The sequence below is a fragment of the Periplaneta americana genome, chromosome 2 (assembly GCF_040183065.1).
Source record: "Periplaneta americana isolate PAMFEO1 chromosome 2, P.americana_PAMFEO1_priV1, whole genome shotgun sequence".
NCBI lineage: Eukaryota > Metazoa > Arthropoda > Insecta > Blattodea > Blattidae > Periplaneta > Periplaneta americana.
Genome location: NC_091118.1, coordinates 12,418,236 through 12,444,624, shown reverse-complemented (window position 1 = coordinate 12,444,624; position 26,389 = coordinate 12,418,236). Strand labels below are relative to the sequence as shown.

At 35.4% G+C, this 26,389-nt stretch overlaps 1 protein-coding gene across 1 annotated transcript in view; it reads right to left on the bottom strand.

The window, feature by feature from the left end:
* Positions 1 to 26,389, bottom strand: part of LOC138713449 (serine beta-lactamase-like protein LACTB, mitochondrial) — a 40,498-nt gene that overhangs the window by 12,623 nt on the left and 1,486 nt on the right. Inside the window, exons 2-5 of the mRNA XM_069845561.1 lie at positions 19,909 to 20,099; positions 17,213 to 17,335; positions 14,602 to 14,746; positions 9,433 to 9,598 (exon numbers count right to left, since the gene is read on the bottom strand). Coding sequence (XP_069701662.1) covers positions 9,433 to 9,598; positions 14,602 to 14,746; positions 17,213 to 17,335; positions 19,909 to 20,099 — 625 coding nt within the window. The remainder of the gene's footprint in view (positions 1 to 9,432; positions 9,599 to 14,601; positions 14,747 to 17,212; positions 17,336 to 19,908; positions 20,100 to 26,389) is intronic.

The window sequence follows — 26,389 nt, the reverse complement described above, 5'->3', positions numbered from 1 at the left end:
TAACCACCCTGAAACCGAAAATCGCTTTTTTGAAATTTTTGTTTGTATGTCTGTCTGTCTATATGTTTGTTACCTTTTCACGCGATAATGGCTGGACGGATTTCGATGAAAATTGGAATATAAATTAAGTTCGTTGTAACTTATATTATAGGCTATATGGCATTCAAAATACATTATTTAAAAGGGGGGTTATAAGGGGGCCCGAATTAAATAAATCGAAATATCTCGCTTATTATTGATTTTTATGAAACATGTTACATAACAAAAATTTCTTTAAAAATCATTTCCGATAAGTTTTAGTCTTTGAAAAATTTTGATACGACTGATATTTAATGAGATAAATGAGTTTTAAAATTAAAATAACTGCCATCTAAGGCCGTGTAATGAAATAAACAAATGACTTCGTCTATAAGGGGCCTTGGTCAACAACAATCGAAAGCTATGAATCATAGCCTACAGAAAATGTTTCTGTGTTCGTATGAAGCAATATCGGAAGCTAAATTAACCGATTTGTATAATTAATTATTATTTCACCATTGGAAAGTGTAGTTTCTCTGTATGGACATAATGCTATAATGTTATTACAGTAACTTCTGAGTGAATTGAGGACAGGTAAGATTAAAATAGCTTCTTATGTACAGAAAACTTGATAGGCTATTCTGTGTATTCGTTTCCTGTATTTCTTAAAATAATGTTTATCTCAGAGAATTAACAACCAACGAGAGTGTATTGATTTAGTATGCAGTAATAATACGTTAGCTTAGCATTTCATTATTTTATAATCCAAATTTTAACTATGCTCAATTGAATAGAGCTAAAATACATAAAATACATTTGCATTAAATGCAATGCAAAAAATTTGGGTAATGAGCCAAGCAGATTATGTTGCCCTGTTGTAAAATAAAATTTGTTCCTCCTGAGATTCAAGAGCCCCCATAACAAATTAAAAACTTACTTATCGGTGTACATCCGTTATCAACACATTTTTTATATAATATAATATAATATAAGTTATTTAAGTTATTTGAAGGGTTCAGAACCATAGTGGGCCAAGCGCCATTTACTGAATACGTAGAAAACAAGAGTTAAAATTAAGTTATTACCATAATTCAATGGAAACATATAACAAGTAATATAAAGCATACACATTAAATCTAAATGATGTCAATCTTCATTAAACTATGGTTGCATGTAATAAAAATTAAGAAACATGTTAAAGGAATTGTCATTGCACCAAATGAGTGCTCTGTGGACCAAAATGATTCCATTTTAATTATTTAAATTAAGTAACATATTAAACGATTTATCCTTCTATCAAACACGAATGTTCCCTGGATCAAATGTTCTATTTTAATTATGGAATTACTTTATATTTATTTCTAACGGGTGCAGCGGAGCGCACGGTTACGGCTAGTTGTAAATAAATCTGAATTTGCCTATTTTTCGAAAAATTCAGGTATGAACCATGTAATTACACATTACCTGCTTTTCTGCAAATGTCTTCTTGAAGCACATTTGTCCTTGTGGTGTCATATTGATTTTCTGGATCAGAAGTGATTCCAGTGTTGATGTGCTTAGCATAGACCTAAATTCTGTTATTATTATTATTATTATTATTATTATTATTATTGTTGTTGTTGCTGCTGATAGTAGTTCTGATTCTACTTTCTACTACTTATTTCCATAACTACTGTGAATGGAAATGGATTTTTAAAGTGGTCAGAGAGATATTAAAAAAATATAAATACAGTTATAGGAGAAAAAAATGAATGTTAAGAATTCTGTGCCAGATTATGCGAGGTATAAGCAATTGAAAACCTCTGATTAAGGTGCAGTCTTAGAAAAAAAGTTTTGTTGCCCAGATACTTTACAAGTCCCAGAAATGAGGCAGTGCGCATGATCAGAATACAACGAAACAAAACTAATTTTATTACCTCAACTAGTCCTTCTCTTGTGAACCAGGTCGCTCGTCCTCTGATCATGTGCACCGCCTCCTCTTTAGGACTGTGCGACGAAATGTTTTCCTAAGACTGTACATCTCACTTGACGATATGTCAGAGGAAGAACAATTGTTTGTGTGCATCTGAAGTCTGACTAGTATAATATGTTACTAGTCAGAGATGTATGCAATGGAGGGAGAAAGAAACTGGCACCCTACCCCATTATCTCCTGGCTTGTCTCATGAGTGATGCCTTATTGGTGTCACTTATGAGGTCAGGTGATGCACTGTTTTTATATTTCATAAAAACTGCAGGTAAGGAGAGGAATGGAAGAAGGGGAGGTAAAGTTTGAACGCATGTTATTGTTGGAACGAACGAAATTGAAACACAGCACATAAGCTTAATAGAATGATATTGGTGATGTACAAGACATACAAAAATTTTATAAAAGCAAGCAGAAACAATATAATATCATTAATGGAAACATCATGCCGTCAGTTTCCTAACTGGAAACATGTAAGTAGAAAAAGAAAGAAAGAGAATTACATTTTGGAGAAAAATAAGATATTCATGACTTAATTTAAATATCTGACATGGCCTAATGCTGCAATAGTAATATGCGTTACAAGAGCGGTATGTTGACGTTTTCATGTTCGAGGAAAAGTTTGAAAAAGCGAAACGTAGTTCAGCTTTTTTAATTTCCGAGAACATGAAAACAAACATACCGCTCGTGTATCGTACATTATTTTGTGCGAAGATCGTTTATTACATACCTGAAAGACGAATTTCTAATTAGTTGCAATGAAATCTCCATCTTGGTTTCTGTTCAATGACGGCAACTTCGGAAAACCAAAATATCTTTCTTCAACTTTGTTGCTATAAAATGTTTTCTGTGTTTACTATACTCCACCAGGCTGTGATATACGTCTGTCTTTTTTTTCCCCCAGTCTATAAATGCGAACTTAAAACAAACGGTAAGGTTATGTAATGATTTATTTTTCATTTTAATATTTTAACAATATTATTTATTTAACATATTGCAGTAATAACATCGGCATCTGGAATCTTGTTGATTTTTTCACGGCATCCTTAATGTTACTTGCATCATGAATGCAGTAACTTTAGTGGAGTTGTAGAGTTTACTTAATTTTTGCAAATATTTAAAAACAATAATTAACAGTGCAATTCAGGTGAAATTGCAGTGGTAAGTTTCCAATTTATAATTATTACTATATTGAACGTCTCTAAAAATAATATGTTAAAAGCCTAAAGCAGTAAAATCAATATGTCACTTAAGCAGTAAGAAGAGGGAAATTGTTATGTGTGTTAGGTTGGGAATACTGAATGTGGAATTTCACACTTTCCGCGGATTGGTTTTGTGCGGAAACCAAGCAAATACACACGATCTCGCACAAAATTACTTTCAACAGAGATTTCATGTTTAAAAATTATAAGCACAAGGTTTGCAGTATGTTTCATTGGTTACTATATTGTTTTCATGTTTTCAGACAGACTTCCTTGTTCCTCAGCTCATCACTTCTGCACCAACAATAGTCTATTCCAAGTACGGATTAAATGGCACAATGGTGAAATCTTATGGTAAAATATTATAGCTGATCTATTTCTCGAAGAATTTAAATACCAGAAAGCAAAAATGTTTTTCATCATATACGTTAAATACCACACAGGAAAAAAAAAAAAAATTAAAACAAAGCTTTGCCGATTTTCATGTGAATGCCTGCATTCTCAGTATTCATGTACTGGTATGTCAAAAATTTAAGTTAAAAGAATCATGAGTTACAATGCCGAAGACTTAAATAAAAAATAAAAACAGAGCGTTCTTCTGATCTTCAACTTTCTCTCAAAACCAGTTTGGTAAACAATATTCCTTATCCGTTCATTCCATATTTATTTACTTTATCGATACCATTCCTGTCCACTATTTCTTCACTTATTCATGTGTGACTTCCATCCAGCTATGCTTTAGACTATCTTCCACTCTCAGGAACTGTTTATGTTTCGTCAGGTTAGGTTAGGTTAGAAGCGGCCATGTTATATTAAACAACGCCATGTCAGAAACAAAATGCATTAAGTGAATGATGGAACCACAGTCTAGTATATAGTCACGAAGCTCAATACGTAGTAAATATGCATTCATAGATAGTTGCTAACCACTAGGATCGCTACTATCGCAGACAATGCGAAATAGTACCTGCACAGTCTATTGTTCCTAATACCCTCATAAACTCAAGCTTCGCGACTGTGTATACTAGATTGTGATGAAAGACACACGTGAACAACTACGATATCGATAAAGTAAACAATTACCATTGATTCTTTCACAGATTCCACATTTTTCCAATTTGCTGTGATTTTACCTTATTTATTATTGAACAAGATGAATATTAAAATATTAAAAGTGCTGTCATCAAAAAGAAACGAAATGCTTTATGCCAAAACACAATTCAATTACACACTGTTTGAAATATTAATACGATATCTTTAAACTCATTATCAACAAATATGACCCTTTAAAATTATTCAACTGTTTTCATACCAACTTAAACTGCATTTATGCGAATTCACAATTAAATTGAACGAACCATAACGCAAAAAATTATCAAATATTCATAAATAATGTTGGCTAGTTGATATTCAACTAATTTTACATTGTTTTGTTTTTGCCTGTCATTGTTACCACGCATATTCTTCTTTTATTTAATCACTATTTTCTTCAACTGCTTCATCATTAAGGCTTAGCTCTTCCTCCTCTTCAACAAACTCATCACTCGCCGCTGACTCATTTATAATTGAACAGAGTTCAGTGTCTCCAATAGGATAACCAATAATGGCTCTCAAAGTTTTCTGATGGGGTAAGTGTAAAAGTTTCGTGTTCCTCAATATCTGGTAAGCAAACGATGATCTTGTGAATAACAGAGTAGACATCTTCAGTGTGGAATCCTTAAATTTGCATTTATCTTTCCCGTACGCCTCAATCTGCTCGATCAAAAACTGTGCTTTCAGATCTCCAAGATCTGCTTCATTTTTCAGGTTCAGCATTTGATTCCTGAGGCTGTTCTGCTGTCGCTGCGCCTTCAGTTCCCTTACCTTATTTCTTAGCCTAGAAATAATGATGCTCTTCTTTGAATTTGATTTACTCAAGCGTCTAAGCTTAATTTTAACAGCCTGCGGAATCTCTACTTTCACAGGTGTACATTGTGTACCGATGTCTATACGACTAGGTGGATCACTTTCTACAGCTTCTAGTCCGTACTTCGCTATAATATTTACTGAATTAACATATTTCTTAATTTTACTAGCTGTGTCATTATCTAATTCATCACTTTCTGACTTCCCCAAATTCGTATTACCGGTAACGTATATCTTTGAACCACTGGGTATGTCACTATACAAATCGTATTCTGGCGTCACTGAATTTACGTGAACATACTCCACAGTTTTACTCGCTATGTCCCTATAAACATCATCTTGCAGAGGTTTTAAAGCACTTCTACATTCAAGTCGAACTTGCTTTCGCTTCCTTTGTTTTATGTTGGCATCCTTTTCGTATTTTGCACTGCGTTCAAAAACCGAGGGTATCGCGTTAGGAAGAAGTATTTTCCGAGTCGTGCTGATACTGTAGTCTTCTTCTTTAAAATGTTTACCGCAAACAACTGATCTGTCCTTTGGGATCCACGAAGATCCCGGTTTGTCACCTTCACGAGAAATACCTTCAAGCCATTTAATCCATTCCTGTCGAAGTTCATTATTATTTGGAAACTGGTGAAACGAAAGGCCTTTACGCGCTCCCTGTGTAGATTTACAGAACGGAACGCAGCAACGCACCATTTCACAGGTTTCACAATAGTTTCAAAAACTTATTAACACACTCCGTAATCAAATCGCAATAAGAACATAAACTAGAAAATGAATTTGCCGCATCAAAAACAACAAACACTGTCACAGGTAAATAGGTTATCTGCAGATTTGAAAGAGAGACATCTGGTGGGTGTTTCTTGAAACAGTTCCGGCTTACATTCAGTGTCGCCAACACTGCGAATTTCTCACTAAATCTAGTTTTTTTTTGTCATCTCTCAACGGGTAAAATTTATTAAATGGTATCTCATGGTATATAGAAAATCTAGTTTATTTCACATTTATGTTGTGGATACTTTGGTGATTTTTTTAAATAATATTTTAAACAGAATACCGTATATCGTCGTTGATTTTATGTGACAGGATCATTTTTTCAGTAGGAAGAAAAAAGTAATCAAATATGGATAGACTTACATAAGAATATAAGATAAAAATTATGCTCCTTACTGTCATATAAAAGGGTTCATAAAATCAAGGTACAAGATAGCACTGATTTATAAAAATTAACAGACTACTCTTTTTTATTATGAAAACTTGACTCACGTTTTGAATGATAACACCGAATCACAAAATCAATTAAAGACTTCCAGTAATATTAATAACATAACAGTCTACATGTTAACTAAAAATATAGTATTGTTATTATTATTTTTATATACTGTCTTGTCGTAAGAAACCAGTAGGTCAACAACAAATAAAATAAAATATAATAAAATGCAAAATACAAAAAAGAAATATACAACAACATCTTACTTACAAATGGCTTTTAAGGAACCCGAAGGCTCATTGCCGCCCTCACATAAGCCCGCCATCGGTCCCTATCCTGTCCAAGATTAGTCCAGTCTCTACCATCATATCCCACCTTCCTCAAATCCATTTTAATATTATCCTCCCATCTACGTCTCAGCCTCCCCAAAGGTCTTTTTCCCTCCGGTCTCCCAACTAACACTTTATATGCATTTCTGGATTCGCCCATACGTGCTACATGCCCTGCCCATCTCAAACGTCAATTAAAATATTAAAACATAATAACATGTCCTAGATTAAAATTTCACTTCTAAAATAAAAAGCCATTTGTGTATTGCCTTCTTGAAATTAAAAAAAAAAAATGTTGTTGTTTTCTAATGCCAGGCGTTTGACAATAAAGTCATTTGGCCTCTTGCACTCCAATATTTTTCAAAGATATTGTCATGGTCAGCCACTGAAGCACAGATTTTGATGTGTTCCGAATCCATTTCTTGATTTGAATTGCACAATGGGCAGAAGGGGGCCAGATATATATTAAAAAAATTAATTGGAAGATACCTGGGTAATTTATTCAATGCATTAAACTAATGCACTGTTGTTGTTGTTGTTGTTGTCCAGTGCCTTGCATTTGGCAATGAAGCCATTAGCAGTCGTACTTTCCAATACTTTTGAACTGTAGTTTCTTCTGATCTTAATGCTTCACAGGTCTTCAAGCGGTCTTCATTCATTTCTGCTGGATCGATACACAGGACACATATGGGTGAAGCTGAGATACCTATTCTGTAGAGATGACTTGCTAGACAGTCATGATTTGCCAATAGTCTGAAGGCTGCAACTGCTGTTTTCCTTGATCTCTGGGGGATTATATCTGGGTTGGAAAGTAGTGTAATCCATTTTTTGTCTTTAGCATTTGATGCTATTTCTTGTAGGTATGAATGAGACACAACAAATTATGATGGCGAAATAGAGGCTATACACATTGCTCTCCGACAATTATTAAATCTTCCCTTAAATAAATATAACAAGACAGTAATTCTTTCAGATTCTGAAGCTGCAATTCAGGGAATATGTTCAAATGCTACAAAGAAGTCAACAAAAATAAGAGAATGCTACAAAATGTTAACACAACTGCAAAAAGTTAATAAGATTGTCCATCTCCAATGGATTCCAGCACACTGTGGAGTCATGGGGAATGAAACTGCAGACACACTTGCAAAGAAAGGCACAACAATAGAACAAAAGTCTAAATTTAATTTCTCATATTCCTCAATAAAATGCTTGATCACTAATGCACTGTAAAATTGCCCATATAATACCAGTACTGTAATTTTGAAATCTGGTCTCTTAAAGGGGGTAAATTAAGAAAATGTCTATTCAATGGCTGGTTGGTGGTAAAGGATAGGGGTGGTCCTTAAATGGAGGTAAAAATACATTTGTTTTATGGGGTTTTACATCGGTTCTAAGAAAAATCGGTCTGTAAAAGAGATGTACTCTTAATAGGAAATGTCTTTAGAGAGGTTGCACTGTACTTAGGTTTTCCGGAGCACAAGCTATTATAGCAAACACTTCAGCTTGCAAAACCGTGACCAAGCCCTAGGTCTTATACCTTATATCCCTGCTCCAATACTACTGTCAGTAGAGCAAATTTACGCCAAAACATGGACTTTAGGTTATGGTTGATTGGTATGCAAAATTTTATGCTTGTTTTGATGTTGGTAATCCCAAACTGCTGGGTTTATTTTTCGATATTCAAAGGAAATCATAAAGCTATATGCAAAGTTATTATCACTCAAACAGAGGAAGCTTTACAAAGAGCCATTTATAATTTGCAAATAATCACCTCAGATTTCAATATGGAAATCTCAAAAGAGAAAACGAAAGTCATGGCATTTTCGGGAGAGAACCCAATTCGAAATAAGATCATGATAAATAATACTTTAATTTAACGTGTTAATTCATTTAACTATTTAGGTTTAACCTCTCTTACATCACTGATGAAGATATGTCAAACAAAATATCTAAATGTATAAAAATCACTGGCGTAATTAACACCGTCTTCAAATCATCCCATGTTCAGAAACATACAAGGCTAAAGGTATATAAAACACTAGCTCGACCGGTCCTCACTTACGGTAGCGAGGCATGGACAATCAGAAAAGCTGATGAGCAATGGCTGACGACAGCGGAAATGAGGTTCATGCGACAAACAGCGGGATGCTCATTGCTGGAACACCGTAAAAATGTGGACATATTGCAGGAACTCAAAATGAATCCTATAGTTAATTTTGTTCAACAATATCGACTTCGGTGGAAAAAACATGTCGAAAGGATGAATCGCACAAGATGGCCTAAACAGATTCTTACTTATGTACCGAGAGGAGAGAGGAAATTGGGAAGACCACGCAAGCGCTGGCATGAGACCGTAACAGATCCTGTAGGGTCTAATACGTGACGGATATGATGATGATGATATCCAAAGTGGAACATTCATCTCATCATATCTCAAAATGGAGATTTTGGACTTACTTCAGTGGCGGATAGTGAGTTAAGGAGGCCAAGATATGACTATGATAGGTTCTATTACTAGAAGAAACTGGAGACAAATTTTCACTTATTTCTAAACTATTTATATACCCTATAAATAAATAAGGTAGACCGGATAATTGTAAACACTTTTCACTGAATAATTTCAAGGGAAAAATTGTTCCGGGGCCGGGTATCGATCCCGGGACCTCTGGTTGAACGTACCAGCGCTCTACCTGGTAGGAGTTGGTTAAGATAATGTCCCTCTCATTCTTTCCTATCAGGGATAATACAAACACTTTCTGCAATCACTTTGGACGTAAAAAAAACGAGATGCTCGACTTACCGAGCTCTGTTGTAGATTAGAGGTTCTGGTTCGTCAAGGTACGTGTGTTTGAGGCCCATCACTTGGAAGAAGTCCTTCATCACCTTGGTAAACGGCTCCTTTGCAGCTGCTTCAACAACAGCACTGATCAGAGTCCAACCATGTGTCGTGTACAGGAAAGACTCACCTGCAATACACAAATAAATCTGAAGACCATAACCTAACCTGAATTGAGGGGCTGGGTGCAAGAAGGGCATTTTAGAGGATGTGCCCTTTTTGAGTAAAACGCTGTATTGTGTTCTCTGATCTATTATGCATATGATCACCAAGTTGTAGTTCAATATTGTGATCATAGAGGTCAGGAGAAACCAAAATGTAAAGGTGTGCATAGATCACATTTCTGTGCTCAGTTTCCTTTGTCATGAACTCAAATAGGCACTGACGTTTCCTGCTGTAAAGTAGTTGCTTGATGTTATGATATACTTGTTTGGTGTTGTGCTCAGTCTGTGATTCATTATTATAGTAATTTGGAAGAGTAATGAGTACTACTACGGGATCCATAGCTTCTATGCACAGTGCGGCTGTTGTTGAAGAGAAGGTAAAGGGTTTGAAGAAGCTTGTGGATAAAAGTAAGTGGAAAAGAAATACAGCAAAAGTCAACCGAGCATCAGGTAAGCAATATGTTGCTACAACCGGCACAGTCTTAGCAAAGAAGAAATTTCAACGAGTCCACAACTGCTGTAACAAACAATGTTGTAAACACGAAACTATTGGTGAACAGAAGTCTCTTTTCCACAACTTTCTATCCATGGCTGATAAGGGACAACAGGACATGTATCTCGCAACAATATTAATCCCTATAGAGCCGAAAGAACGCACTGCAAAACTCAAGAATATTCCTAGAATTTTAAACTAGAAATATGAAGTGATACATTTAGAACGTAAACATTCAGTTTGTAAGCAGTCTGTGATAGAACTTTTCCAATGTGGTCCTAAGAGATTGCGAACCATCCAGCAAATCTGTGTGCCGGGACATCATCTGTACTTGTTGATATGAGGGGGAAGCATTCTAATCGACCGATCAAGATTGCCTCTCAAGTTTGGTATTTAGTACAAGAACATTGGTCAATGCTTCCACACAAAACTACACACTATTGTGCCGCCTCAACGTCGAGAAAATACACTGGTCAAAAAAAGTTAAGCATAATTAGGCATATAACGGTTTTTATTAATTAAAATAAAATAGATAAATTATAATTGGGTTTCTTGGTTCCACAGAATAAACTTAAAAGTAGAAATACACTATTTGTTAACAATGGACTCAATATGAAATGAAAAAGTTGCATTGTTTGGAAACAACGGAAAAGATAAGGGAAGTTGAAATTCGTACATCATCAAAGAAAAGAAATGGTGCTTTCAGTACCCTGTTTAATAACGTGTTGGTCCTCCACGAACCCTGAGGCACTCTTGTATGCGACGGGGCATATTCAGTACCAAAGGATCTAAGCTCTCCTTAGGCAAATTGTCCCATTCTTCCAAGGCAGCATTCCTGAGTTCTTGAATCGTTAATGGGTGATGTGGACGATTGGAAATGGCTCTCCTGAGAAAGCTCCATGCATGCTCTATGCAGTTCATATCCGGTGAGCATGCTGGCCAATCCATTCTTCGGGTCCCATGTTCTACAAGATACCGCTGCACGCTATGAGCACGATGAGGCCGAGCATTATCATCCTGTAGAGTGAACCCTTCTCCTACAGTCTCTGCAAAACCACTTACTATGGGTTGGAGGATGTTGTTCTCATACACGGCAGCAGTCATGTTTCCCTCTATTGAAACCAGTGGTGTGCGGCGGCCAAACATGACACCTGCCCAAAACAAGATTGAACCACCAAACTGTTGGTGACGTTCCACGGTCATTGAGGGATGATTTCGTTCCCCTGTTCGTCTCCATACACGAATAGAGTTATTGTCAGGGTGTAGGCCCATTCTCACTTCGTCTGAGAATAAAGTTCTGGTCCATTGGTCTCGAGTCCAATTCTCATGTGCTCTAGCCCATCTTGCACGAGCACCCCTGTGATGTGGACGGAGTGCTGGAGTCTTGAGTGGTCTTCGAGCATACAACCCTATGTCATGAAGTCTATTGCGCACAGTTTGGCTACTTACAACAACACAGTGGCTTCGCGCAGGTCATGGCGCAGAGTTGTAGCTGAGGCTATAGGATTCCTACGTGCAGATAACCTTACATACCGGTCCTGACCTGGTGTTGTTTTGCGTGGACGGCCCTCGCGAGGTCGATCTGCTATTGACTGGGTTTCCTGGAACTTTCTCCACAGTCTGGAGACAATACTCTGATTCACATGAAGGATGTTAGCAACATCAACTTGTCTCATGTTTTGTTCCACCAAAGTGATGATTTTGATGCGGTCTGCCATTGTAAGGGTGTTCCGAGCCATTGTACTGCACTATGAAGCAAAACGATACTGATTGAACTTTGCTCGAATTGTTTACTAGCCGTGATTTGGACGTTACCTAGTGATGCAGAATAAAACAAATGAAAGAGTTTGAATTGGTAAACATAATACGTGCCACATAAAACCAAAAGAAACATAAATATCAGGTATTATCGGGTAAACTGGAAATATGCTTAACTTTTTTTGACCAGTGTATTTTGATAAACCTGGTCTAAACGTCCGGAAATTATTCAATCTATTCTCCGAATTTTTTCATGAAAAGACTGGGCAGAGATTTCAGATGAAGTATGCAACATGTCATCGATACTTTAGAGAAAACTCTGAGTTCTCATTCCGGCAGCCTCGCACGAATACTTGTGACCTCTGCGCTTAATGTGAGATTTTATTCAAAGAAAATTTGAACGCCCGTACAAAGCTATCAGATTCACAAGAACAATGTCAATGCACACACACAACTCAGAGACAGAATCATCAGTCTGGCTCGTGGTGATGAAAGTGTTTTGGTTTTTGAGTTTGATTATGGGCAGAATATGCCGCTGCCGAAACTGACTGTCACGTCCCAGTTTTATAAAGGGCTTATATGGATGTTTGTATTTAACGTTCATTGCCACAATGATGGTAATAGTTCCATTTACTGGTTTATAGAAAATCAGGCAAAAAAGATCAGAACTCTGTATGCTCTTTCCTCTACGATGTTATTTCAAGGAAGTTACTAGACACACAAACAGTGAAGAAAATGTATTTCTTCTCAGATGCTGCCCTAGGCCAAAACAAGAACAGAACAGTGTTCCGGTTTAGTAGTTGGCTTTCCAAATCTTTACAAGTTGAGATTAGGCATATTTTTCCAGTACACGGCCATTCGTGTTGTGTTTGCGACTGTAACTTTGGACTACGGGACTGTGAAAGAACGGCAAGAAAGACTTTGTACTCCTGAATCATACCTAACGATATTTTCTAGCTGTCGAAAAAATCCAAGTCCGTTTGAAGGTTCACGTTTCATCAAGGACTGGGACACAGGTCTGAATATACTATTCAGTGCTCAGCCAACAAGCAAAACCAGTAACTTTAAAATCCAAGAGAGTGTTCGGATACACACACATAATGTCTGCATCCAAATCGTATGCAGCTGTCTTTGAGCCCTTCAAGTATTGGCAAGACCACAAGCTGGAACTTCTTGACTTTGGAGAACTTCAAGCACCGTCCATCAAAAAGAGCAAGCTAGACGACCTAAGAGACCTTATGAAGTTCTTGTCAACTGAAGAAAGGGAGTGGTATGATAGGAACATTTTTATTTCTAGTACTTAAAATGACGCCACTGAACATGACGACATAGATGTTGATTCAGGCAGTGACTACCAAGATGAACATCTGTAATACTTGAACACACTAGTGTTTACAGAAAAACACTTATTGTCTTTTGTTTTTTAATTTGCTTAAGGCCCAGTGCTTGTATTTCTTTTCATAAGGCCACAAATTGTTAGAGAAGTTCGATATTTTCATTTGGTATAACGTATTAAAGGTTAAAATTATTATTTTGTTTGGATTTATTCACAACATTTGATGTTTATTGGTTTTAACGTGTTATCTGCAAGAAGGGCACATTTATGGTCTTTTATTTTACTCATTTTCAGTATTTCCTTTTTATATGAGGTACAAAATATGTTTGAAAGTAGTTACTAAAGACAACTATATTCCATATGGCACAAGCCTCGTTATTATCAAAGGTGATTCAATAATATTATTACGGTTTGAATATTCAACATCAATTTTCTCAAAACTTGCATTTGAGAGAAGTGCCTTTCTTGCACCCAACCCCTCAATTGAAGAGTCTGCCGAGCTAAAAACAGGACAAGGGATTACAGGACATTTCGCCCATTATCAGTAAATGTGTACAATGGTCTGCAAAAGAACTTTAAAATTTCAAGTGTCTGGTTCAGCGACAAATGGTGTGCATGTGAAAAATGTGTAAGAAAACTCCCAACTTTTATTTTTTTTTTATATTACATAGCAAATAGAATAAAAACATTCTTAGCAACTGTCCACACTTAAAGAAACATTTTGTAACATTAATAGCCACATTGTACTTGCTCATACTTATGAAAGTTTTCATTAAATAAGAAGAAAAAAATTCTAAAAGTAAAAACAGAAGAAGAAGAAAACCAATACTGCAATAAACCATTAAGTTCACTGACAATCTGAACGTTTCTCAAAGACAGATAAAAAATTAAGGAATTTATTACCTCAAAGAAGTGCACACTGATCTATACAACTAGTTTCTTGATGCAAGATACAAGAATATTGCGCTATTTTTGCAGATAAATTTAATTTATTTCAGTACAAATATAGTATATTATGAAACTAGTTATAATGTTATTAAATTTTATTGCATGAGTCAATGATTAAGAAACAAGTGAAGCAATATTGTGTAACATTATACATTATTCTTTTGTTTGTTGTCATGGTAATATTTTACGGTTCTTGTACAATAATCAGGCATATTATGCACGATTTTCACTAACGATAAACACTATTTATAATGCTGAAGTTCGTTATACTGACATTTCTCTCTAATGCTGAAACAGAGAATATTGTTTCTATAGATCATTATTAACACACTAACCTCTGAACTCCTTTCAACAGATCATCAGCAATCATCAAAGCTGTTTAATGATATAACGCACATTTACAACAATATCCACACATAACGGCGATATTTTACCTGGTTTGAAGAAAAGATCATCATCTTGAAAGAGTTTCAGAGCATCTTGAATGCTGTTACATCTGTCCTTGATATAAAATTCCTTGAAATTCGTATCACGTTGGATGGGAGGACCAGTTGTGCTTGCTGCATTTGCTTGGTCCTTCTACAAAACAAATTTAGTAATGTTGTTAATTTGAAAGCATATTATGAAGATTTGGAAGTCGGAGAAAAAAATTTTTAATTATGGTTCATTTAAGAATGCTCGCAACTGCCAAAGTTATATCAGCATCGCTGTTGTGCCAGAATTTTGTCCTGCAGGAGTTCTTTTACATGCCAGTAAATCTACTAATATAAGCCTGTCACATTTAAATGCCGTCGACCTGGACTGGGATCGAACGCACAACCTCGAGCACAGAAGGCCAGCACATTACAGACTACGCTACCCAATCTGACGAACTCAGAGAATGAAGGCAAGTGTAACATAATGTGGATTTTCAATACACAGATTGTTTTGTAACATGTGGGACTCACTTCATTGGTGGACAGGAGACACAAAAACATTGAAAAATACTCATATTACATAGTTGGTACAAGGATAATTCGTTTAACTTACTTACTTACTGGCTTTTAAGGAACCCGGAGGTTCATTGCCGCCCTCACATAAGCCCGCCATCGGTCCCTATCCGAAGCAAGATTAATCCAGTCTCTATCATCATATCCCATCTCTCTCAAATCCATTTTAATATTATCTTCCCACCTACATCTCGGCCTCCCTAAAGGTCTTTTTCTCTCCGGCCTCCCAACTAACACTCTATATGCATTTCTGGATTCGCCTATACATGCTACATACCCTGCCCATCTCAAACGTCTAGATTTAATGTTCCTAATTATGTCAGATGAAGAATACAATGCGTGCAGTTCTGTGTTGTGTAACTTTCTTCATTCTCCTGTAACTTCATCCATCTTAGCCCCAAATATTTTCCTAAGCACCTTATTCTCAAACACCCTTAACCTACGTTCCTCTCTCAAAGTGAGAGTCCAAGGTTCACAACCATAAAGAACAACCGGTAATATAACTGTTTTACAAATTCTAACTTTCAGATTTTTTAACAGCAGACTGGATGATAAAAGCTTCTCAACCGAATAATAACAGGCATTTCCCATATTTATTCTGTGTTTAATTTCCTCCCGAGTATCATTTATATTTGTTACTGTTGCTCCCAGGTATTTGAATTTTTCTACCTCTTCAAAGGATAAATTTCCAATTTTTATATTTCCATTTCGTACAATATTCTCGTCACGAGACATAATCATATACTTTGGATTTACTTTCAAACCTATCTCTTTACTTGCTTCCAGTAAAATTCCCGTGTTTTCCCTAATCATTTGTGGATTTTCTCCTAACATATTCACGTCATCCGCATATACAAGCAGCTGATGTAACCCATTCAATTCCAAACCCTCTCTGTTATCCTGGACTTTCCTAATGGCAATGTTTCGTAATTGTTACTGTGTCCAAATAATTAAAATATGGTCATCTGATCCAGAGAGCATCCATTTTTGAAGCAAGGATAACTCGTTCAACATGATTCTAAATTAATCTTGAATACATATTTTCTCCTTGTTCTACTATGGGGAAGGAAACAATAATCCACAATTAGGAACAGGATTATTTATTCATAAAAGAATAAAATCAGCAGTAAAAAGGTCGAATTTATCAGTGACAGGTTGTCGTGTTTAATACTTAAAGCTAGATGGTGCAATAACAGAGTTATAAATGCTCACCTCCCTACAGAAGAAAAGACGATCACAATATAAATGATACTTACTTTCTATGAGGAATTGAAACACACTTTTGATCAGTCATCTAGGTATCACATGAAAATTTTACTGGGGGTTTTCAATGCTAAAATAGGATGGGAGAATATTTTTAAACCTACTTTTGGAAAAGAGAGCCTACACGTAACTAGTAATGATAACAGTATTAGGTTAGTCAACTGTGCCACAACAAAAAATTTAATTGACTTGGATTCTCACTTTGAGAAGAAGAACAGAGGTTAAGGGTTTTCGAGAATAAGGTGCTTAGAAAAATATTTGGGGCTAAGAGGGATGAAGTTACAGGAGAATGGAGAAAGTTACACAACGCAGAACTGCACGCATTGTATTCTTCACCTGACATAATTAGGAACATTAAATCCAGACATTTAAGATGGGCAGAATATGTAGCATGTACGGATGAATCCAGAAAATCAGAAGATCTGAGGGAAAAAAGATCTTTGGGGAGGCTGAGACGTAGATGAAAGGACATTAAAATGGATCTGAGGAAGGTGCTCAGAAAAGGGATCAATGGCGAGCTTATGTGAGGGCGGCAATGAACCTCCGAGTTCTCTGAAAGTAATTTCTAAGTAATAAAGGTCTCACATTCTTGTTCATAAAATCTGAAAACCTTAGACTCCATTGTTTCTGTATACTGCGCAGATTCGTTTGGTCCAATGAAGAATATACTATGTAGTTGGCATGGTTACTGGAATTTTATATTTTTTCCAAATATAATTCCATCAGTAAAACTCAAATACATTTACGTGAAAGTCAATAAATTGTGAAGGTAAATAATAAACAAATTGCTTACACTCTTTTTGTCTTTTGTTTGCGTCTTCACGTTGTCTTTATCTTTGTTGACAGTGTCTTGAAGCTTCTTGTAATGCCTGATACCAGCAAGATGGCTAACAAGTTGCCTTGTAGTGATTGTCACCTGCAACAATAAGTAAATACAGAAGAGGTCGTGAATTACAAGACTGTCTACATCTAAAGTTTAGGGAAAATTAATTAAGCGTTCAATTTTAATCAGTAATAACATAGTCTCCATAAGAAACGTATGTATAAAAAACAAAGAAATAACTTTTAAGTGGGCCATGTTTAGAAATCAACAAGCTTTGACAATTTGTAAAACAAGAGAACATCAGACTTTAACTTAGCAACCATAAATGATGTTCTCTTGTTTTATAAATAAGTCGAAGCCTGCTAATTTTTAAACATGGCCCACTGATTAAGTGTTCAATTTTAATCAGTAATAAGATAGAAAGTCTGCCATAAGAAACGTATGCATAAAAAACAAAGAAATAACTTTTTAAGTGGGCCATGCTTAGAAATCAACAAGCTTTGACAATTTGTAAAACAAGAGAACATCAGACTTTAACTTAGCAACCATAAATGATGTTCTCTTGTTTTATAAATAAGTCGAAGCCTGCTAATTTTTAAACATGGCCCACTGATTAAGTGTTCAATTTTAATCAGTAATAAGATAGAAAGTCTGCCATAAGAAACGTATGTATAAAAAACAAATAAATAACTTTTTAAGTGGGCCATGCTTAGAAATCAACAAGCTTTGACAATTTGTAAAACAAGAGAACATCAGACTTTAACTTAGCAACCATAAATGATGTTCTCTTGTTTTATAAGTAAGTCGAAGCCTGCTAATTTTTAAACATGGCCTATTGATCAAGTTTAATTTCTTCACTGTTTTTTTATACTTAGGTTTGTTATGGCAATGTTAAATTCCTATGTTCTTTAATCAGAAAAATACACGATATTTATGGATGGATTACAGCTAAATCAAGATGGAAATGCAGGTGATGGGATCAATAGTGCTCTATTTAATTTCTACTTGACATCAGTACCATACTCAATTCATTATGATAGTAAAATAGAAGCTATAATGTAGTCCTTAGGAGGAAAAAGTGCAAAATAGGCTATAATTATGATTTTTTCTGTAAAATAATCATATGTTATTAAATGAAGATCACACAGGAAGAACAAGGTAAGTCAATGCCATCAAATTTTCTGGATTGCAGTTTGAAAAGTAATATATCAGTCAGTTTTGCCACTAAGCAGCTAAGATTTTTCACAAATAATCTTACATTCTTCAAAAAGTTACAAATTTGAGTACTGTATTATAGACTTAAAGGAACAGATGCATTATAGGACCCACCCCGAGTATTCCTTAGTATCGATTATATATTGTATATTTTCGATTATTATATCAAGCATGCCATCTTAACAAATCCAAAAACATACTACAAACATGTATCATTTAATAAAACCAACAACAATGAAATTAAGCTCATATTAGTCACCTTTGTTATACAATATATTAAATTTTATTCGAAATAAAGTTAAAGAAACAAATCAAAGCTAAACTTAAAACACAGTACCGGTAACATTAAACTTTCAGACAATACAACATTGGTATTAATACAACAATGAAATTAAGTTCATATTAGTCACCTTTATAATATATTATAAAATACTAATTCTACTTCATTTATATTGCATTTTTGGTCCAAGGAAAATACTAGTCTTTTACAAAAACACATTTTTACTAGTATTTTTCCTGGACCAAAAAATTACAAAAAAAGATTGATGTAAAAATTAGCATTTTACCATGGACCTCATCGGAGATATTCCGTTTCATTTTCTCCGTTATCCGAGTGATTTCACAAAGTGCTACAATACGACGTTCCTGTGTTCATCATTTAATATCTTGTAATTTCCGATGACATCTCCACGAGTTCATCCCGTTTACTTTTACATTTTTTCAATCTCATCCCAGAATTACATGTTTCACAGAATATTTAACTCCTAACTAAACCACAATCGCATAAAACACCATAGAACATACATGTCTGTTTTCATGGAAAAGCAACTAAAAAGTTTATATTTATAATTCCATAATTTCCATTTCGAGTCCTACATTTTAAATCAACAGGGAGAATTTGATTCACTTCTTTTTCATATTTAACTATAGCATTCAAAATTGCCACCATGATTATGATCAAATTAATTTAAAACAATATTGATTGGTTGGCAACATAATGAAAACAATATATATTGATAATTTAATTGATCGAAACGCTACTTCCGTTGACCTTTTTTTTTGCGGCTTTGCATATTTTTATATTTAGGGTGGGTCTTATAATGCATCTGTTCCGACTTAAAATATGGTTTAACTGTGAAGTTGTAAATTTCTCATGTGAAAATTTTACTAAATTGGCTTGACTCATTCTCCCCATGTAGTCTTCAAATGTTATTTCAGTTATACATTTTTCTCACTTATACGTTTTTTTTTTTTTCTTAAAATCTTTATAAAAAGTATAAATAAAGTTTTACTGTATTCAGAAATCACTCATTTCTTCCTGGTCAAGGTTCCTAGTGCAAATAAGACACACAAAAATGAGAGTTTAACATTTCATTTTACCAGTTCTATCATTAATATTTCACTTGAAGAAAGAAAACAAGACTACATTGACTGAAGAACATCCCCATTACCTCTTCTCCATTGAAAAATTTCTTTGGGAATGAAGGCACGTAATGCTGGACTGCCTTATCCAAGTCCAACTTCCCATCCTGCCACAGTTTTGCAACTACAGCCATAGTCATGCTTTTACTGATGCTGGCAATTCTCATAACTGTCTCTGGATGACAAGGAACTCTATTCTCCACGTCTGCCATACCAATGCCTAAAAATTCAGAACAAAAAATTAATAATAAACCTTCAACACATTCAATTATGTTCCATGGAATGAGCAGAAATCTTAGAAAAAGTATATTTGAAAGAAAGTGCTTTCAAAGGAATGTAAAAATCAATTTGTTTATAGCATTAGAGAGTTCAAACGCAAATGTGTATAATTTCAAAAGCTGTATTAATTTTTTTTTTTTTTTCATTTATTATATTCCATAGATCTTACATGAGCAATGAAGCTTTAAAATGTGGAACAAATAAAAAATTTTACAATATTACAATTACAATTTTTACAATATTTTACAATTTTTACAGTTTTACAATTTTGTAATTTTCTACAATTTTTTTTACAATATTTGATATTTGATATATTTGGTCACAGCACTTCTTTACATGTAATGGTGTACCTCACATTTCTGTATCCGGTGCCACCATTAACACTTACAGTAACACATATTTGCAGTACATGTCTACACAACTTCTACCAATTAAACTATGTACTTTTTTTATTATTACTTGTTCAATCTCCCTTTCAGCATTTCTCCTACATTTCGTTTGCTATTCTCTATTTGATCATTAATCGTAATATATCTAAATTTATATATGCCTTTCAAACCCCCTTTTTCCTCTAACTACTATTCACTAACGGTCTTACTAATAAACCGTGTATAGTTTATATACGAGACTTATGCAGCGTTGAGACAGAAAACGTTACTAATAAACCGTGAATAAGCTATGGACGTATAAACAGGCTGTAACTATACAATGGGAATTGCTTTGCAGTAGTTATATACACGAAACCCCTTGTTTAAGCGTTGTATATAGAGAAAAAAAATGGCCGCCCCTCTAACAGCTGTTCATATCGACTGTCATTTTATGATGATGGATGCCTTGCAACCACAGAAGAACACACCAAAGAGCACAGAATAAGTAGAATAATATTGCTGTAGCTTGTACTCTTTGGCCAAAATATAGTGTGGTAATCGATTAGAGCTAGTTGTACTATCGATATTTCACACTCCACAGTAGAGCACTCTACCGGATGTAATAGAGAACCTCAGAAATTCTATTACCTTTCGTAACGAAGTAATGACGAAACTATGACGTAGTTGTGTAACAGTCATACTGTTATACACGACGCATGTAGTGATTATTAGTAAGGAATTTACACACGACGTATAAACGAGCTACTCATTGTATAAGTATAAGACAGTTAAACGTCTGTATATAGAGTTTTTATTAGTAAGACCGTAAGATTTCAATTTCACTTATTCTCTACAAATTATCATATTGATTTATTTGCCTTACTTGTTCTTTGACCTTTTCTCCTTCTGTCTCTTATATTCATTTACTGTTCCAACGTTCAAATGTCAGTACTAATTTTATGCTGTCACTTGTTCATTTCTTTTAACCCTTTTTCACTTATCACTCATTCATATTTGCGCTCACTTTCAACTTTCTCTCTATTCCACTTACACCTAAACCTTTCACAATACTCTCACTTCCTATAAATCTTATATTTCTCTCTACACATCAGCTTATACACTTTCTCGCTCCCCTATACTTTTCTATCATTTACAATTACAATTACCCTTTACTAGCACTTTTTGATCATATCCCCACATTTTTTAATCGTATCTATTAACATTGCTATATCCTCAGCTGTCGCAGGTTCTGACCTTTCTTTACTGCTTGTCTCTGCTTTATTTCTATCTCTGTCTTTCTTTCTATTTCCTTCTTCTTCTTCTTCTTCTTCTTCTTCTATTCCTCTTTTATTCCCCCCCACGCTTTCACTTCCACATCCTAGATTTCCACTCACACTCGCACCCTTAATCTTTTCACTACTTTCTTCCCTATCACTTCCTGACTCTTGGTTTCTCTTTTTATCCCCACTCGCCTTTTTTCTAGCACCTGTGCTTCTTTTTTTACAATATTTTGGCGAGGTGTAGTGAGATGATGTGAGGCCCGAGGATTCGCCAAAAGATTACCTGCCATTTGCCTTATGGTTGGGGAAAACCTTGGTAAAAACCCAACCAAGTAATTAGACCGAAGGGGGTGAAGTTTCTCATACGTAAGTGTTATCTATGTATTTTATATTCTTCATTTCCTATGTTAACTTCCAGTAAACTCTTGTCTAACTGTACTTGGTTCTTTTTAAATAAATATAATTTGAAATTCATGTTGAATCTTTCGTACACTACTTGTAACACTTGAATATTAATAAGTGATTAAATGGCGATCTTACTCGTGTTAATTATGTAACCATGTGTGGCTTACAGCTGTTTCGGTGCTACTTGACACCATCCTCAGAGCCTACTAGATCTCGGCACTATCTCAACTTCGCTGCCTGTTGTGTGGGTGCGTTCGTGCGATGAAGAGCTGTGTCAAATAGTGTGTGTGTTCTGAAATTATTGATCTGTGTGTTGAGAATTTGATCAGGGTGTGTTTTAGTGTGTCTGTATATTTCATATTGTTCTAGCGTGTCAAGTTTTTGGTTTTTGGGTTGTATGTGTAGGATTTCCATGTCTGTATTTATGTTATTGTATGTGTGGTTAGCATTAATTATGTGTTCGGCATATGTAGATGTATTGTGTCCTCTGGTTATTGCTTTAATGTGTTCTTTGTATCGAGTTTGGAATGATCTGCCTGTCTATCCAATGTAGAAACTGTCGCAACTATTGCATGTGAGTTTGTATACACCTGTGTGGTCGTATTTATTTGTTTGTGTTGTTTGTGTATTGAGATGTCTTTGTATTGTGTTTTCTGTTCTGTATGCCATGTTGTATTTCTGTTTTCTGAATAAGGATGCGATCTTGTGTGTGTTTTTGTTTTCGTATGTTAGTGTGATGTATTTGTGTTCTTGTGTTTGTGTTTGTTGAACACGAATGCACCCACACAACAGGCAGCGAAGTTGAGATAGCGCCAAGATCTAGTAGGCTCTGAGGATGGTGTCAAGTAGCACCGAAACAGCTGTAAGCCGCACATGCTTACATAATTAACACGAGTAAGATCGCCATTTAATCAATTATTTAATTTGAAATTATTTAAAGAGAACCAACATACGTTTGTGTCTTTCTTCACAGGATAATTTTTAGTTTCTCTGTATAACCAATGCGTGTTGGAGAGAGCGTAGAGTTTCTAAATTACGTTTGGCAAGCTCTCTCAGGGGAAGTTAGGGTTAGTAAAAATTGTTGATTGAAGAAGCTGTGAAGAGAGAGAAATCTTTATGTAATAGCCTACAGGCTACAGAGCATTCGAGCCAAGATGTCCCCCATTACTGTGAAAACTAGTTGGCAGGAGGGAATGATGTGAGTCCCAGCATTATGCCTCTCACTAGTTATGGCAGATTCCCATGGCTCTCAAGTCAGTATTCAGTGCATCTCTGTTGTGCGTGTTTGTGTTGTGATGTATAGTAGCCTATACATACTAGGTTCAAAAAGTTCCCGGAATTTGCTAGCATCATAGAAACAACGTACCTTAAACACTCTTCTACAGCATTCCCTTCAAAATAGTTGCCTTCCGCAACAACACACTTTTGCCAACGCGTGTAGAGTTCCTGGAAGCAGGCCTGGAAGTCATTTTGTGAAACCCGTCTTAGTGCTCTCGTCGCGTTTGCGATAACCTCTTCAGCATTGAATCTCCGTCCTTTCAGATGACTTTTCAGACGGGGAAACAGAAAGTAATCAGGTGGTGAGAGATCAGGAGAGTATGGTGGGTGATCCAAAGCAGTTATGTTGTGCCTGGCAAGAAAATTCTTTACAATAATTGCGCGATGAGCAGGTGCATTGTCATGCATAAGGAACCAGTTGTTTTCTACCCACTTTTCTGGACGTTTCCTTCTCACTGCGTCCCAAAGGCGACGGAGGGTTTTTACGTACAATTCTTTCGTTACAGTACGACCTTCTGGAATGAACTCATGGTGCATGAGACCCTGAGAGTCGAAGAAAACTTCCAACATAACTTTGCTTTAAGTGTGCTTAAATGCGACAGGCTCATGTCAGTAGATTTACTGGCATGTAAAAGAACTCCTGCGGGACAAAATTCCGGCACATCCTGCGATGCTGATATAACCTCTGCAGTTGCGAGCGTCGTTAAATAAAACATAACATTTAAAATAACTTTGCCTTTGGAAGTGTCCCTAGGAAATTTTTGCTTCCGAGGAGATGTTCTCGATTTCCACTCAGATGACTGTCGTTTAGGGACTGGGTCGTACAAGTAGCACCAGTTTCATTTTGTTTAAGAAATCACCATCTTCATCAGCCATACTGATCATGTCCCCAGCAAAACACAGAACTTGATGTTTGTACTTTGCTCTGTGGACATAATTACAAAATGCGACGAACAAACAAAACACTATGATAAACAATTGCCTACAACTCAAAACCAATAATTGCCATTATCAACAAACTTTAAGGAAATGACATCATGAATGTTACCAACAAAACAAATGTATAATATCCCTTGTTATATATTAATACGAAAAATGGTAGTAAAATTCCGGGAACTTTTTGAACCTAGTAGTAGAACAACACATTCTTACATGCAAGATTTTCGTGAAATATAAGTATTGCCGTAAATTCAGAAGTTTCCCCGATGGTCCTGTGCCAAATAAGAAATCAATATACAGACACGTACAGAAATTTAACGACACAGGCTCGGTTCAAAATAAGAAGTGTCCAGTGAAAGAACAGGTCTTAACTGAGAAAATGTTGCAAATCAAGCTTTCAGGTATTAAGCTTACTCCCTGTAAAGTTGATTTGAATAATTTCGAAGGAAAAATTGTTCCGGGGCCGGGTATCGAACCCGGGACCTTTGGTTAAACGTACCAACACTACCAACTGAGCTACCCGGGAACTCTACTAGACACCGATCCAATTTTTCCCTCTATATCCACAGACCTCAAAGTGAGAAAATGTTAGATGAAATTGGTTTTCGATTATAATGAAGTCCCCAGAAATCTTTGCACAGATTAGTCCAGGAAGTAGGAGTGTCAAAAACCTCAGTTCAACACATCACTAAATTGTTGAAGTTAAAACCATACAAAGCCAATGTAGTGCGTCACATAAATGAAAATGAACTACAGAAAGTGTCCAGGAATGCTGAAGCGATGTCAAGCATGCTTGAATGGCGAAGGTCACCATTTCCAGCAAGTACTACAATATGGTAAGCCTTTTATTTCAGAACTAGCCATACCCATTAGGAATAAATATAAAGTAATTACATAATCAAAATAGGACATTTGATCCAGGGAACATTCGTGTTTGATAGAAGGATAAATCGTTTATTATGTTACTTAATTTAAATTGTATTAAAAAAATTAAAATGTGATCATTTTGATCCAGAGACCACTCATTCGGTCATAAAAATTATTTTAGGAAATACAGGAAACGAATGCCTATCAAGTTTTCTGTGCATAAGAAGCTATTTTAATCATACCTGTCCTCGATTCACTCAGAAGTTACTGTAATAACATTATAGCATTATGTCCATCTAGAGAAACTACACTTTCTAATGGTGAATTAATAATTAATTATACAAATCGGTTAATTTTGCTTCCGATATTACTTCATACAAACAGAAACATTCTCTGTAGGCTACCGTATGTTGATGTCCAAGGCCCCTTATAGACGAAGTCAATTGTTTTTTATTTCATTACACCGCCTTAGATGGTGTTGTTATTGTAATTTTGAAACTCATTTATCTCATTAAATATCAGTCCTATCAAAATTTTGCATGGAATAAAACTTATCGCAAATTATTTTTAAAGAAACTTTTGTTATGTAATATTTTTTATGAAAATTAATAATAAGGGAGATATTTCGATTTATTTAATTCAAGCCCCCTTATAACCCCCCTTTTAAATAAAATATTTTGAATGCCATATTGCCTAAATTCTAAGTTACAACGAACTTAATTTATATTCCAATTTTCATATAAATCGGTTCAGCCATTATCGCGTGAAAAGGTAACAAACAGACAGACATACAAACAAAAACTTCAAAAAAAAGCGATTTTCGGTTTCAGGGCGGTTAACTATATATGTTAGGACCAATTATTTTTGGAAAATCGAAAATTACCAGAAAAATTTCGGCTACAGATTTATTATTAGTAGGTATAGATTATGAGTTCTATTTTGCCACAAATTATGGTCATCATTTGGCGAGAGATGGAAGACCTGCATAGCATGTGGAGGCCGTGCACCACCGGTAGTGAGTGGACATCTTGGCTTGAACGGTCTTTGTAATGGTAAAACAGATTAGTATGTCCCTAAAGTTATCCTAATATTGT